The 17,258-nt window shown below is 39.3% G+C and overlaps 1 protein-coding gene across 2 annotated transcripts in view; it reads left to right on the forward strand.

The window, feature by feature from the left end:
- Positions 1 to 17,037, forward strand: part of PDLIM3 (PDZ and LIM domain 3) — a 30,496-nt gene extending 13,459 nt beyond the window's left edge. The window contains exons 4-8 of one of the 2 annotated variants that reach the window (XM_049632594.1): positions 5,961 to 6,028; positions 11,053 to 11,316; positions 12,917 to 13,047; positions 14,686 to 14,797; positions 16,070 to 17,037. In XM_049632594.1, coding sequence (XP_049488551.1) covers positions 5,961 to 6,028; positions 11,053 to 11,316; positions 12,917 to 13,047; positions 14,686 to 14,797; positions 16,070 to 16,259 — 765 coding nt within the window. In that variant the 3' untranslated portion in view covers positions 16,260 to 17,037. Of the gene's footprint in view, positions 1 to 5,392; positions 5,581 to 5,960; positions 6,029 to 11,052; positions 11,317 to 12,916; positions 13,048 to 14,685; positions 14,798 to 16,069 lie in introns of both variants that reach the window. The other variant, XM_049632593.1, reaches the window with a different exon arrangement.
- Positions 17,038 to 17,258: the final 221 nt, after the last annotated feature.

Below are 17,258 nucleotides of genomic sequence, written 5' to 3' on the forward strand. Positions count from 1 at the left end.
GCGTCCGACTTCAGCCAGGTCACGATCTCGCGGTCTGTGAGTTCGAGCCCCGCGTCAGGCTCTGGGCTGACGGCTCGGAGCCTGGAGCCTGTGTCCACGTCTCTGTCTCCCCCTCCCCCTGCCCCTCCCCCGTTCTAGGTATATGGGTCTCTGTCCCAAAAATTTAAAAAAAAAAAAAAAAAAAGAACGAAAGGTGAAGCTTGGGTTAAAGGCTCCAGAAGCCAGTCAGATGGAGCCTCTGAACATTCCTTTACTTTGAGTCATGGCTCATTCTTACTGGCACCCACTCAGGGAGGCCGGTGTTCAAAGGTCTCAGAGATAACAACCATTTCGGTTCTTCCCTTAATGGGCCAGAGGCCTCCTACTCTGATGATCCTCAGGCCAGATTTCTGCATGATCGGTTCACGTAACTTGGCACTTCAGGACGGACGTCCCCTACGAACATAGCTCAGCTTTAGCACAACCCCTGCGATCTGAAACGCCAAAGCATAAACTGAACAAAATGCAATGATTGAAAGAAAATGATAAGCAGTGAATTTAACTTGGAGCATGAGTGTGGAGGAAAGCTAAACGGAGGTTATGTTTGTCTTCTTATTTTATTTTTTTAATTAACACGACGCCACGCAAAACGATGTCTTGCAAAGAGAGGTCTTCCCCCCACGCACACACCCAAAATAGGAACTTTGCAAATAAGGCAACTTTATGGACAACAAAGACGTGTCTGTCTGAGAAATAAATGCTGTTGATATATCATGCTTCAAGACGCCGCTGTAGATGAGTAGAAAATGCCATCGAGCAAAACAGTATTTGAGCTCTTATTTCTTAAGCCAAGTGAAACTTTCACTGTAAATTCTGTGACCTTGGCTATTAGAATAAAATACTTTTCATTTTAAAAGTAATGTATATTCGGGGCGCCTGGGTGGCTCAGTCGGTTAAGCGTCTGACTTCAGCTCAGGTCATGATCTGACGGTCTGTGAGTTCGAGCCCTGCGTCGGGCTGGCTCTGTGCTGACAGCTCGGAGCCTGGAGCCTGCTTCAGATCTGTGTCTCCCTTTTTCTCTGCCCCTCCCCCACTCACGCTTTATCTCTATCAAAAAATGAATAAATATTTAAAAAATTAAAAGTAATATATATTCATTGAGGGGGAAAAATATTACATCCTACCACACAAGCCCTGCCACAATTAAGAAAATGTTAGTGTATTTATTTCCAGTCTTTTCCCTATGCATAGATTCAGGCTTTGGGGACTTTCCTTTTACAGCTATAGTAACAATTGACATGAAATTTTAATGCCTAGTTTTTTTTTTTCATTTGTTCATGCTATTATTAAAAAGTTAAATTTTGTTTTTTTGAATTTAGACTTGAATCTTAGACTTAAAAAGAACCTTAGAAGTTGTTTAGATCAACCCACAGCCATTGAATAAAAGCCTTCCATCCACACTGAACCTGGCCTGGGAGCAGATATGCATTTTCCTATACAAAGCATTATATTAGCATTATATATTAGCTGTAGGCTAACGGTATGTTGTTAGAGGTCTGTGTCCTTCAAAGCCGGCATTCTCAAATAAGACATTATGCTTATCTTTGTTTAATGTTAGTTGAACAACTCAAAATTATAATGTAGCTATCACAACACAGGAAAGATGCTTTTCAGAAACAAACATCATTCATTTCTAAATGAGAAGATAACTGTTTCTGTCTCCATAAAAGAATTACATCCTTGGCCCTAGAAGATCTGATAATAAAGATGTATAGGAACTCTACACACAATCAAGTGAGGTATGGGTTGGAGCTGTTTATATTTTCAAAAGATAGATTTGTCTACAATTTTGTGATGACTGGAAGGCGGCCCATTCAAAACAAGCTTTCTTAATCCCCAAACTGTTCCCTACTATATACGGGAAACACTTGAAACAGATCACTGAAAAAAATTTGCAGGGGTGACTATTTTTCTTTTGAGGGGTGAGCATGAGGTCAGGTGGTGATTGTTCATAAATTCCAAACATGACAAAATACCATTAGTTCTTCAGCGTGCCTTGATCGAAGGTATGATCCCTTGTTTTCCTTATTTTCCCACCACTTTTTTTAGTAAGTATATACATACGTCTATGTATGTACCATGAAACATGTTGTTTCTTTTGGAGCTGGTAATAGCCTCAGTTCTTGGGCTGAATCTTTATCTATGGACAACTTCTTCAAGTAGGAAGTTGAAAGGTGCAACTGTCTTGGAATGCTGTCACTGCTGAGGTCATCCTAAGGGGTTGGAGATTGTTGTCACCAGCTGCATTCTCCCCAATATCAGCAAGCCTCCATCTAGTTGCCTAGCTTTTACTCTGTTGGCTCTAGCGCTTTATTAATTCAAACTATTATTCCTTAGCATAAGCTCCTAATATTTAAAAATAACATTTAAAATGCATTCATTAACTGCAGTGGTTACTTATTGAATTCCCAAGAGATGAGAATCATTTGGATGCTTTTGTCTGGGTAAAATAAACACAAGAGCTGGACTGTATTGACTGCTGTATAATTTTTTACTGGTATTACTGTTACGAATGATTTTCCAGAAAATGTAAAAAGAAATTAATGTGGAATACCAAACTTGTCATTGGCTTTGTCTTTTGATTCTGTTTGACCATCAACAACGATGGAAGACTTGGATACAATGTTGCCTCCCCGTGCCATACTTAAATTTGTTTACCTTTGATGTATACAACTTCATTGTGCTTTTTTGGAATGACTCTAGCAGCCCATAAACTAATGCTTTGCAAAGCCTAAATACAAATGTTTGAAGCCTATATTAGATTGAAGCCTATATTCTTTTATATCCTCTTATGATTCTGTGCAGAAAGTAAGGTTTTTTTTTTATTTTAACAAATTACACATTTATGACCTTTGCAATATATAACCAAAACTGAAAGCAAAGAAAAAGGTTGGAGCTGATTAACTCAAATGCTGCTTTTCGGAAGCACTACTAGAAATTATTAGTGCACAAATATTTTCAGTGAAGATGCCTCATTTACAGGACAATCACCACCCATGTTTATTAATCATTTTAAGACTAAGAAGAAATAAGGGCCGCGGCTTTTTTCCCCATAAAACCATCATATCACATTAACTAATTTTTTAAATTCAATTCTATTTATCAAGATCTTTAAGGCGTATCATACTTTGTTAAAAAAAAATTCCACAAAGCTTGAGTCCTTCAGTTCTGCCTGATTCACTCTTTTAATTAGCCTGAGAAATTAATAATTTACCAAAACTAAATGAGGCAATTAGCTTTCTTCTTTCATTTCAAAAAGAGTAACAAAGGCTTGAATCATCACCACTGGCATTACCTACAATTATTTCCAATTCACTTTTTTCCTGCCCTAATAATGGCTAATCAGAAATCATAAAAAAAAAAAAAAAAAGCAGAATTCATCATTAAATCAGCCAAAACAATCAGATGGTGGCACTGTATAAATGTGTGACTACACACATTTTCCCTTATTCTGGGACTCAGCATTTTTCTAAAGCCACATTTGGTGATTTCAGTCATTCTGCTGCCTAACAGCAGCAACCCTACTGTCCCCCAAAGAACTCCTAGGCAGTGAGCCATTATTCTGGAGGTAAAAATAATGAATCAGTAAGATGCCAGTCAATCCAATCACACTATAGGATCACAGCCTATTGTATTCAACTCAGACCTTCTCAAGTTTAAGAGGCTATTATAATACGCGGCCCAAGGTTGATGAGAGAAAAGTTGCTCTCTACCACATCCCCGATTTTCAGGCACCAGGAGATTTGGGGTAGCTGGAGTCACAGACTCAGTACAGCTAGTATTTGAAGCTGTACCCCATTTGCCTGTTACAACTATTAAAATTTTAAGTGAACTTTTCCAAGAAACCTAGATGGGGGAATAGGGACTTCGTGTGAAGAGTGGCTGCTCAGAATCAAAACACCGAAGCATCATGTGGCGTGGGTCCCTAAAGGAAGCTGTCAGTATGTTCTCAAGCACAAGAATCTGTGTGCAAAACTCTGGTTCCTCCCCTAAGAAACGAAGACAGTCTCTTTTTCTAACAACAACCAAAAAAAGCGCCATCCCACGATTTACTCATTTGTAATGACAAGAAGAGAAAAAAATGACATGAGCAAGAATATTACAAGACCGTCTTGGTTTTTTTTTTTAATAAAAACAGCCTCCTTTCAGTAACATTTCAAAGAATCATAAATGTTTGTGCTAGTTGAAATCTGTGTGAAAAATTGGTGGCACATTCACCAAAGTAAGTGAAGTCGATGTGAATGCGTGAGTGAAAATATTGGAAAGATTTATCTTACTGATTCTGCCAAATGAAAAGATCTGGAAAGAGAATCAGCTTGTGTATATTTTAGCCTTCCCTCCTGGTTTTCTTCTGTCGCTTAGGAGAAAAAGATATTTAATGACTTTACGAAATTACAAATCTCTGTAAAAATTGGAAAACCGGATTCCTACATTAAAAAATAATAACATAGAGTTTCCGATCATTCAGGCATGTTTCAGAGTTTGGGACTCGGATGTTTGATCCTTTTCTCCAAGCAATAAAGTGGAGATCCTCTTGTGAGTCTTATACATTAGCTATCTGAATTGTTGACTTTAGTCCTTCTGGGACTAAAAGAAACATGAAAAGTTCTTTAAACACACAACGTGCAATCATCACAAAAAAAAAAAAAGAAAAGAAAAGAAAAGAAAGTTTCCATATACATGGTATCCCTGCTCTCATAAGGAAAAAAGTCTTTTAATGCTTTTAATGCTTTTAATGCTTATTATTTGTTCTAAATTTAAAGTTAGAACATAATGCAAAATAAGAATTTTTTTTGTGGTAGGCATAAAGAAAAAATAAAACTTTTACTTGGATTAGTTAAAATGATTCGGTATAAGTATTCATAAATGCTCCCTCCCTCTGATTGTTTTGCCCCTCCTTTTCCTAAAATGGAGGAAGCTGTAATAAGATATTCATAGAAGAGAAAGTGTATATAAGTTCTACTTGAGAAAAAGTTAACTATGATAATTCTTCTAAGCCACAAATCTCATTTCTGACATCGAATTTCAGTATCCAAATGAGTCATATGAGAATTTCTTAACAACTACAGCCGTGAAAGTCAGTAGGGCCAGACAAAAAGAATAACGTTCAAATTCTTTTATGATATTTTAAATAAGGTCAATTCATCTGCACCTTAAACGTGGCTGAATACAGCACATGTAAATTTCACAGAAAATGTAGAAAGGTTTATGCGTAACTCCTCCTTTAACCTTGCCGTTAATCTTGCAGTGGGGTGAAGAAGCCTTGATTAACAACAGCGATGCTCTAGGTTTGCTCATTAATGGCTTTGTTGTGCGTTCTGTGGCTCTGTGTATCTTGTCTGCCATTGTACAGGAGTTCAAACCCATTGGTACCGCGCACAACAGAAGGGCCCAACCTTTCGTTGCAGCAGCAAACATTGATGACAAAAGACAGGTAGTGAGCGCTTCCTATAACTCACCCATTGGGCTCTATTCAACTAGCAATATACAAGACGCGCTTCACGGACAGCTGCGGGGTCTCATTCCTAGTTCACCTCAAAAGTAAGTATCCGACTTGCCTTCTGGCCACCATGCTCTTAACAGTGATAGTACGGTTTCTTTTCCTTTCCAAAGTCCAGCTCTTGCTGTTTTATTTTTACTTTCCTGAAGGCACAGTCAGATGTTTAGTTTAAAGACAAGCATCTAGAACAGATCCAGAATGTTCTGGAGTCCAGTCTGCCAGTTCCTGAACATTTAGTGAACAGATGCTTAAAATGAAGAAATCGCTCGGTTCCATCATCCCCCTTCTTAGTCATGTCAATATTTGGTGGTAAATAATCTTCTCTGTGCAATTATCATTCATTTACTTTTATCTAAAAAAAAAAAAAAACCCACAAAAACTATCTTCCACTGAGGAACGTTTTAACCCTTTGTTTTTACAGGATGTGAACTACTTTGAACACAAGCACAATATTCGGCCCAAACCTTTCATAATCCCAGGCCGAAGCAGGTCATAAGCTCTGAGATTGTGATGTCTGGAGTGCATGCTTCTCTAATAAATCCTTACTAATCACTAAGAAGAGTAACCCTTAGGGGTTTGGAGTGACTCTGCTCATTTTGAAGCCTATTTCAAAAGCAAAAGAAACAAACTCACTTTTAGCAGAGAACAGTAGGTAACTAACGTCCATTTCCGAGAGTAAATACTGACCAGATTATAGAGCTGTGAAATGTTAGGCAATCACCACATATATTTATAACTAATACCCCTGCTGCTCTGAGGATCCCATCAGAACACAGTGACCTTTGAGGCAGGCAGATGTACCCCATTCCCAGGGCACGAGAGCCCAGCCAGCAGGAACAAACATGGACACCGGCACCCTATCAGAAGTCAGGAGACAGGCAGGGCCCAGTGGGAACGCTGGTGCAGCTTTCTATGTTTCACAGGCTGTGAGTAGCCCACCTCAGCCCTTGTTTCTCACAGCACCATCAGCCTGCTGTGTAATCCCACTCGTTCTAGCTCTTACATAAAAATAAATGTGGGGGCACCCGGGTGGCTTAGTCGGTTAAGCGTCCGACTTTGGCTCAGGTCATAATCTTCTGGTTCCTGAGTTTGAGCCCCACAAAGGGCTCTGTGCTGACAGCTCATAGCCTGAAGCCTGCTTGGGATTCTCTCTGTCTCCCTCTCTCTCTGTCCCTCCCCTGCTCACCCTCTGTCTCTCAAAAATAAATATTTAAAAAATTTTTAATAACAAAAAGTAAATCTTCATCCTTATGGACACTTGCAAAGAAAAAGAGGCCACTTGAAAAGGAACTTTGCCACACAGAGGAGAGCAGTATAAGGAAAAAGCTGGGAGAGAGGGAGGTATGTTTGTTACCCTCACAGATATAACTGTGTCCAGACTGCAGTAAGAACAGGCCAGCTCTTCAGTGCTGTCCGTCAGAGAAACAGATCATCATCTTCAGTCAGATGATCCTTTTCAAATAAATATCTTCTCTAGAAATTGTACTCCAACCCCGGGGGGGGGGGGGGGGAACGAATGCCCTGTGTTGGCACATTGGGAAAGAGTGACTTTAGGAAACCTCAAACCCATTCCTCTGACCTCAGCTACATTAGTCAGCCCAGAGGAAGGAAGTTGGCAGTTAGGATTATTGAATAATGATCTATATCCGGTGTCACAAACTAGCGGCCCATCCAACTTACAGAGGGTGTTTTATGTAACCCTTCTGTTGTTAAAAACAAAACCAAAACCAAGAAACTTAAGTAAATGCCTTAAGATGGAACATCTAGTCTCCATCCTGTCAAAATGCTCACCACTCCCGATACCTGGCCTATTTTTATGTAAGTATAACCTGCTGGCCCCTGGGGGTGTCCAAGTTTATGATACCTGCTCTGGATGGTCAATCATCGCTTGATATGTGATCTCTGATCTCCTTGTGCAGACCTTTCCGTGAGCTAGAGTCAGGGCCAGAGGATTATCTCAAAATAAGCTGGCCGATTTTGTGAGATCAGACTCAGAAGCAGTAGAGTGGAAGAGCAGGAGACAAGGCTAAAAAGGCAGTGACTACCAAATACATTTTCCCCCAATAGAAGGGAGTGCCTTATATCTTCCCAGCACCTGGACACAAGGCTGGGACAGACTAATGCTCCATAATGTTCTTAGATAAAGGAACGAAGTCCTAAGGGTACCTAATAATACTTGAGTGGCAGGTAGAATCAAGAGCTACCACCCTACCTCATAGATGGAACTCTGCACAAGCCTTTCTTTACTTCGTTGTTCCCTGGTCCCCATTCTATTTGCTTGTATATCTTCTCCCTATTTCCCCACCTTCCACAGCTTCCCAGCCCCTCCCCCAAGATCATAACACTAGATAAAGAGTTAAGATGCTATGTTACTATTGAATAAATATATATGCAACTTTCTAAAGAAGCATAGTAAAATTAATGCACTTGCATTCTTTTGAGGTTGGTTCAACTGGAAATTCACTAATCCAAACCCTAGGACTTTAGGCGATGAGTGAAATGACACATCAGAGTAACACAGATCTTGCCGTGGCTAAAGACCAGTAACACATTTAATTTCATCATAATTCAGGGAAAGTCAGAGGGATTCAGGTAGCTAATGGCCTTCTTTTATTTTCATTTTAACTCAAACATGGTGATAGTGACAAGCCACTCATGATTTTGTTATTGTCAGGTGCCTTTCAATATAGCTGAATTTGGGAGAGGAGAGAGGAGAAACAGGGACAAAAGGGTTTGCTTTAAAGACAGGTACCCAGGGTGCCTGGGTGGCTCAGTGGGTTACACATCTGACTTGGCCTCAGGTCATGATCTCATGGTTTGTGAGTTTGAGCCCCACATCGGGCTCTCTGCTGTCAGCACAGAGTCCTCTTCGGATCCTCTGTCCCCCTCTCTCTGCCCCTCCCCTGTTCATTCTCTCCCTGCCCCCCCAAATAAACTCTAAAGACAGGTACCACATATAAATCTTAAAGAATTGTAAAAATGCCTCTACTATCTTTCCTTTCTTCCTGTGTCCCGTATTTGTTCTAGCTTCTGAATTTCTTGTTCTTACCAAATGATCCTTCATCGAGGTGGAGTTTTAGGTGGCTATATACCAAGCTACAGCCAAATGAACAACTTTTTAATCCGAAGTGGGAGACACTAAATTGTTAATATGTTAATCTCCCTCGGGCCTGACTGCTAGTTATGGTTCTTTTATTTCATAATTGAAACATATTAAAAAATCAGTATTTTCATAGGCAAATATGTAAAATTTTTAAAGCCAAATTTATACCCAAAAATATACACAAGATATTTTGGAGGTCCAAATGATAAAATAGAATCCTCTGAGTGGTTTTTGGACAGCTCACTTCCAGAAGTTCATCCCAAAAAGTCTGTACACAGGCCAGGGAAATTAGTTCTCTGTCTGATGATATGGAGGCATGAAGTAATTGAGTGTATCATCAAGCTTACACATGCCAAGTCACTAAGTCAAAGTCAAGAAATCTCATTCGTATCTACCTTTCCGGGTCACAGGATAGGTCATGGTGACCCATGATACTACCCACAGTGAATGGAGCTCATCAAAACTATTTACTTAGAGCATCAGTTCAAGAGATCTTTTAAAACTGTCCGAAAATTTATAAAAAGGTCATTCTTGTTTGCTAAGGGTATATTTCCTATGTATTCAATAACCAGGGGCTCCTAAATAGAATGATAAAGAAATCAGGCAATAGAAGATACAATCTTTGCTCAAATAAAATTATGTACACAAGCATGCTATATACAAGAACACTAATAACAAAGATTACTAATTACAACTACAAAATAATGTCTATCTGTAAGTTCTGATTGCTCATAGCTTACCCATCTACTGTCTAGCTCTAGTCCTGACACAGAGCCTTTCACCAACTATGGTCGATTTCAGGAGCAAAGAGAGTGTTGAACTACAAAAATGATAAAAACGCCACTCGGCATTTTGTAGATGATTAACCAATTTACAGACTGGGCTTTAAATAGGGTCTCAACAGCCAGGAAGTAAAGGGGCACATCCATGTATACTCGCCTCATTTAGGTCATGCAGGTGGTCGAACTGGATAACACCAGACAAAAAAAATTAAAAAATCCATTTAGTGACATGAGTTGTTCACACTAAGCAGGCTACAACATTGATGTAGTCAGCAGAATCGATGCCCAATATCCTTCTGGTTTTTGCCCTCTATATGAGGCTAAGGTTAGCATTAGCAGCCCTAGAGAGTAAATGCAAGAGCCATACCTAAGCCCTAAGAGAAAACGGACTTTGAGATAAACACATCATATAAATTGTTCTCTGCCTTGAGTTTATAGCAACACTAACCTGCAAGCATGAAAAAAATTTACAAATACTAATTTTTTTTTTGGTTTAGTCTTAAATGATTGTGCTTAAAAAAAAACAACTCAGTATATTCCATTTTCTTGTAAAATGCATTTCTCATGCTGCACTTAGAATGCATGTAGAAAAATTACTTTTTAGTCACTGGCATGTCAGTTGTGACTAGCCTCCTATCCAGATTCAAAGAGAATATGAAATCTCCCTAGCTGTTTTTAAAACTGCATGAATGGCCTTTCTCGTGTTTTAATAATAAGTCCCCTCAATTGATCTTTAAAAGGAAATGAGAAATATGCATGGAAATATATGAGTACCTCCAAAATATTACCTGAAATAGTTACATATGATGCCCTAGCTGGCATCTAAAGAGTCCAAGACTACCTTATTTGCCCTCTAATCAATTAATTTCAAGGTGACAAGCATTTATTGGCTGTTTCTAGAGCCTGTATTAAATCACTGAACAATTTTTTAAAGTGTACTCTTCACAAAATTAAAGCACGAAAGTAGAAAAAGTTAACATGGTAACAAGAAAACGTTCACAAAGTAGCTTTCAAACATAATCTTTATCACAGAACCAACGGAGAACCTATTCAAGGAACGTGTAACTGCATGTCTGAAACATCTGCTTCCTATTTTGAAATGTTTAGCCTAAATATCTGATTGACCTTCATGCTGCAAAGCCAGTTACCATTTGTGAAGGATCATTTATTAATGTTTTCATTTTAAACATTGCAGCTCATAAAGGTAAAAGGACATCCAGCCAATGTAATTTCCCTGCATCATTTGTTTGTGATGTTGGCAAGTTTAAAACTGTGTGGCCTGTTTTTAAAAAGTAAAGCGAGTTCCCCATCTTTTCTACTTTATGCACACAACTCTATGTGTAACCCTCGGCTTAACATATTGCCTAGTAGAACAGAGCCAACAAATGCAATATCACCTGTACTTTTTAATTTTCTTGAACTTTTTTCCATCATGAATTTTTAAATGTCTCCCCTTTTTAAAATATACTCTAGCTAGAAATAAACATTTCATTTGAATTTGATTGAATTCACTTCTTACTTTCTGTCTTCAATTCCTTTTAACCTCTCTGTACTTGTTCTCTGTGTTCTCCTGTCTGGATTTTCTGATTCCTGTGTCACCTCTCTGTGTAACGTGGTCATTAACACAGTGGATGCAGTACTCCGTCCGGTATTGACGGTGGCAGTGGACGTAGCACCCCTTCTTCTGTCAGTACTCTTAGTACTATTTGCCCAGGTGACTTGAAAGTTGCTGCTAAGATGGCCCCTAACATTCCTTTGGAAATGGAACTTCCCGGTGTGAAGATTGTACATGCTCAGTTTAATACACCTATGCAGTTGTACTCAGATGACAATATTATGGAAACACTTCAGGGTCAGGTTTCAACAGCTCTAGGGGAAACACCCTTAATGAGGTAATACGAGTCTTTTTGAATGATGGGCATATTAATTAAACACATGGGCAATGTCAACTTTACCGGTGTCTTTTAATGTTGTCTTAATTGGAAGAAGGTTATGTGGAAAGCTTTCAAGAGAAAAATGCTAAGGATGTATTGCAAATATCTAGACATAAAGATAAAAGTGACTTCCAGAATGAACTAAGTAGAGCTTAATGGGACAGATCGCAATAAAATGAAATCATGGAAGGACCAAATGTATGTATCTCTTGGAAAGCTACAATGCTCTTTACAAATGTCTGGTACAACACTTTTCAAAAGTGATTTATAATCTGGCATACTCTATGCTTCTCCTTTGGAGGTCAAAATTTGGGAAAGGGATGGGAAGTTCAGAGGAATTTTAAGAAATGACACCTCTTCTCTCTGTTAATGGTATCTTATGGAGAGGTAATTATTTTTTCATTTGGAATTTTTGCCATGAATAAAGTTTTATAAGCTCAAGCTAATAATGTAAATATTTAATTTCCGTTGGTCTCTTATTTTGACTACTTTCTTCTTTATTATGAATATTTGTCCAAAGCACTTTTGCCATCAAGCTTTTCAATTAAAAAGATTTATTATAAGATAAAGTCTTATTACTTCTTTCAGTATTACATAACCGCTTTTTATAAATTAAAGTTTTATAATGTTTAAGAGTACTATGTATCAATTCCCAAAAATATCTCTTGGGATGAATGCAATGAGATAATAATCATGTAATGTATCTCAAAGCTTTTTTGCAAGGACTTTCAGATATATGAGATGATTTTCAAATAGGATATAGGTAGAAAAGTATGTGCAGATAGCAACTACTTTTCTAGATAATGCAGTTAAATGACATAAAATAATAAAGCATTTAGTGCCTGGCATGTAGTATTATCATTGAGGCATTTTCTTAGATTTGAATTGTATTTGTAGAATATTAAAAATAAAGCTGCTATCGTTGTTAGAAGTGAATTATAATGTGGCTATTAAAAAACATAATGTAGTCAATATAACTGAAAGTTTCTGCATTATGTACTTTCACATACGAGTTGAACATCTTCAATTTATAAGCAAAACGATACCTTTGCTGTTTTTCGAAGTTAACAAATGAATCTTAAAGACAAAATGAAGCCATACCTTTCAGTTTAATATCAGAAGTGAATCTGAATTTTACTGACCATTTTATGACCAAGAATAATCAAACTGGGGTCACTCCTGCACTTCCTACCACATGTTATGTTGTCTTTTTTATGAGAAAAGTTAATTGTGTTCACATCATAATTATACATCCATCAGACACGAGTGTTATTTTTTTAATTGCTATTCCCTGACAATCACATTTTAGTTGCCCTCCAAAGTATTCTGTCAGGTGGAGAAGTGCGGTGATGTAATTTAATGACATCTTCAAGGTGACCCATGTGAATTCATACCATACTTTTTAACTGTAATAGAGACTAACTTGAAAATACAGAGGCTTTGTTCAGGAGTTACTGCAAATATAGTGATCATTGCTTATTCATGCCTTGTAGCTTCTTGCACATCCCATGTGTCATGATGCTTCTGACACTGCTTTCCCTGCCATCCTGTGTTTCAGTGAACCTGTAGCCTCTGTGCCCCCCGAGTCAGATGTGTACCGGATGCTCCATGACAATCGGAATGAACCTACTCAGCCTCGCCAGTCGGGCTCCTTCAGAGTGCTCCAGGAATTAGTGAATGACGGCCCTGGTGAGCAGCCGCGAATGTCTTGCTGGGACAGCATTGATGGAGGCCCTTAGAAAAGTCAAGGGATGGGAGGGCAGTAAACATCCTGGGAATGAAAGTCTAAAAATGTATTCAGTTCAGTGATCAAATGAATCTTTCCTCCGAAGGATTTGGGTGGTGCTTGGTTTAGGAAAGGAGCTTCCAGAATGTATCCAAATAGCCACCAACTCGGTGATAAAAGAGCACCACGACAAATTCCCTCCACAGTAATCCAGGGGCTAGCTCAGCTTCAGAATCGTAAAGTCCAATTTTCAATGGATATTGCAAGATTTCTCCGTCTCCCCCCATACTCCACGGTATCATCGTCGTCGTCCAAATTTTAAAATAACACTGCGATGAACCCTTACTGTGTTCCAAACCCTGTGCTAAGTACTTTGCATACTTTATCATTTAATCCTCACAATAACCTGTGAGATAGGAACTATTATTTTCTCTAACAAATGAGAAACTGAGGCATAGAGAGAGCGGATTTGTACAGAGACACAGCCAGTAAGAAGCAGGGCTGAATCTCTAGCCACCCCTGCTGTCCTCGGGGCTCACACTCTTACCAATGTTTTTCCATCAACAAAAGATACACTGTCCTTTAAAAACCTGCGCAGTATGCAAAATGCCCCACTAGGATAGCTAATATTTTTTTTAAAGGAAAAAACAAGTGTTCGTGGGCATGTGGAAAAACTGGAACCCTTGTTCGTTGTTGGTGGGAATGCAAAATGGTGCAGCCATTGTGAAAAACAGTATACGGGTTCCTCAAAAAGTTAAACATAGAATTAGCATAATAGTCCAACAATTACATTTCTGGGTCCATACCCAAAAACTTGAAAGCAGAGATTCAAACAGATACTTACACACCAATGTTCATAGCAGCATGATTCACAATAGCCAGAGAGTGAAAACAGCGCATTTGTCTACCAACTGATCAATGGATAAACAAAATATGGTCTATCCACACAGAATATCATGCAGCCTCAAAAAATGAAATTCTGATACATGCTGCAACATGGATGAACCTTGCAAACATGCTCAGTCAAACAGGCCAGACACAGAAGGGTAAATATTGTACCCTTCATAAGAGTACCTCATAAGAGGTACCTAGAATAGGCAAGTCTTAAGACAGAAAGTAGAATAGAGATTACCAGGATCTGGGAAGAAGAGAGAATGGGCCGTTACTGTTTAATGGATACAGGGTTTTTGTTTGGATGATGAAAGAGTCCTGGAAATAATCACTGGTGATGGTTGCACAACCTTGTGAATAGACCTACTGCTCCCGAATTACCCATTTTAAAATGGTTAAGAAGGTCAATATTATGTTATGTATATTTTACCCCAATAAGAAGCAGGAAAAAATGCAAAAGGTATTCTGCCTTTTTGAGCATTTTATAACAGCTCCCTATGACGACGACAAATGTTGACTGATTCTGTTTTGTAAGGCCATGCTTCAGAACAAGTTATGCTTGAACCGGTCCTACTCCTTTTGAAATGATAGCACCCGTGCAACTTAAGAATTCCTTAAGTTAAAGTGCACACCTTAAAATAGAAGCAAAGTAGGAACTAGCCAGTAGCCAGCTGTTCCCTTGCCATAAATGGAAACACTTTGTTTTTCAGATGACCGTCCTGCTGGAACTCGGAGTGTGAGAGCTCCAGTTACAAAAGTCCATGGTGGCCCTGGCAGCACACAGAAGATGCCACTCTGTGACAAATGTGGGAGTGGCATTGTGTAAGCTTCATTTTTAACCCAGGAATTCACTCTGAATCTTGGTATCCGTTCTCTATTTCCAGTCAGTGACTTGAAATATATCCACAACATTCAGCACATTTGACCAGAATTCCTTCGACACACCCTAAAACTGGCATGTAATGTGAATTGGCATTCTGGACTTATAATTTCATATATTTTCCCATAAAAATCGCCTTAGAAGTATATTTAAAAAAAAATCACGTCCAAGAATCATAATTTCACTTCAAAAAGCCTTCCCTTTGTTAATATACAGTCCTTAAATATTTTCTTTTCTGTATAAACTCGGGGAACCGAATACTAAGGTCATCAGGTTGTTCACTGAAACACATTTTCTTTACTGGGTTTCTTAAGTTACACAAATACTGAAATATAATTTTTAAAAATTCAGTCAGCTTCCATTTCAAGGGCCCTTATGTTTGACTAGCCACACTTGCTAATTCAGATCTTCCAGTGAAGCAGCTCATTTCAATCTCTCCGCTGCAAATGCCCCACATGCCCCACGAGGCCACTTCTCCCACCCCTTTATCCTGTTCCTCTACTCTCAGCTCACACTGAGGCACCATCAGTCCAGTTTTCCAGGATTCATCCCAGGAGGGCAGTGGGAGCCAAGCCTGCTTAGAGCAAGTGGGGAATGTGACACAGAAAGAAAGAAGCGGGACCCGGAGCTCTGGAGCAGAGAGGATCTCATAAAACACAAGCGTTTATAATGGTACCAAAAGCAGTTACCTCATCCAAGCTGAAGTAAGCTGTTTTGACAGGAGAGGCCAGTCCGCCCACCCATGGCAATCCCATCTCTGCTCTTGGGTCTGTTTTCTCTGTGCTCCATAGAATAACGGCTGCACCACCAACATAGAAAGCAGTCGGAGGGACTTGTAGCCCTGTAGGCAACCTTGGTCACAATCAGAATCCTGTGCAGGGGTGTGAGTCTTATTCATGTCGTGTTTTGCTCTTTCAAAGAAACAATCGGCAAAGATCACGAGGTAAGATCCCATAACTTCTGTAGAAACGACTTGTTTGAAAACTCTGAAAACGAGGCACCCGAGAAACACGGGATGTGTTCCTGTGGTCCTCAGGGATCTGGCTGACAATGACGTCAGTTTCACAGCCCTGCTGGTTTTACAGCTGGAGGCTGTTTCCTGAATGTGAAACAGATAACACCTGCCAGAAGGCAGTGTTATCTCCCCTTGTCGCATGTTTTCGGCTCTGTGGGTTTTGTTTGTTTGTTTGACTCGATCTCCCTTTTCTCTACAGCGGTGCTGTTGTGAAGGCGCGGGATAAGTACCGGCATCCGGAGTGCTTCGTGTGTGCCGACTGCAACCTCAACCTCAAACAGAAGGGCTACTTCTTCGTGGAGGGCGAGCTGTACTGCGAAACGCATGCAAGAGCTCGCATGCGGCCCCCAGAGGGCTACGACACAGTTACTCTTTATCCCAAAGCTTAATTGAGTCTTAACGCAGACCAGAGCACGCAAGCCCTCACGCGCACTTAACGCAGGAAGACATCAATGGCTTTGGGCAGAAGTATAGCCAACTGTCGACTCCAAATCTAAAACCAAGGCTTTTTAGACGTTTATCTTATTGTTACTGAAGAAAAGGAGTGGGAGACAAATGCCTGCTATAAATGTATGTGTAAACATACAGTAGCTACGTTTTGCAGCTCTTTTTCTCTCTGGGGCTAGCAGTAACTGACATTTAAAGCAATAATTTTTTTGTATGTCCTACTCCACAATTTACATATGTATTATGACATCAAGATATTTGGGGAAGTCTAATTATTTTTCCTTAACAAGCTGTTTTTGCAATTGTAGTAAACACCAAATGACAATCTTGTATTCTAACACAACTTGCAGCTGTCTGTTACTGTTTTAAATTATAGTGCATGTCAGAAAGAAATTCCCTAGATTTCTCTAGTTTCATATTCAATTATACCACCAGATGCAACATACATAATAAATACATAAAATATTTTTAAAATACCTAATGAAGTGGCACGCAGTGAATTCAGATAAAATCAACATTCCAACAAGAAGTCCGATCATATCTTGACACATACACTAACAACTCAGGTATTTTAAGAAAAATGTGGTTTGTTTAGTTTTTATTAAGTCCTTCACTCTTTCTTATGAGCCCACAATTTCTGCTGATAGGAGGAACATTTAAATTTGCTAATTAAAGATAATTCATTCCCTTTCCATTAAAACAGTTGCTTATGCTTTGAAATGGTCTCTTTCATTTTAAATGCTTCTCTCAGATAAACTATTCAGTCAAATTCAAGGCTCAGACCTCCCTCAAGGCTGTCTCTTCATGCCCTAAATTTCACCATTGCTGCTTCCTCCTTCCCAAGATGGCATCTCCCAGATGAGACAGTTTCAGGACCCTCCAGAGGAAGGGAGGGGCTGCTGGCCTCCTGGGGCCCTATTGTACCCACTGCTAAAATCCAC

Source organism: Panthera uncia, chromosome B1 (assembly GCF_023721935.1).
Source record: "Panthera uncia isolate 11264 chromosome B1, Puncia_PCG_1.0, whole genome shotgun sequence".
Lineage (NCBI taxonomy): Eukaryota > Metazoa > Chordata > Mammalia > Carnivora > Felidae > Panthera > Panthera uncia.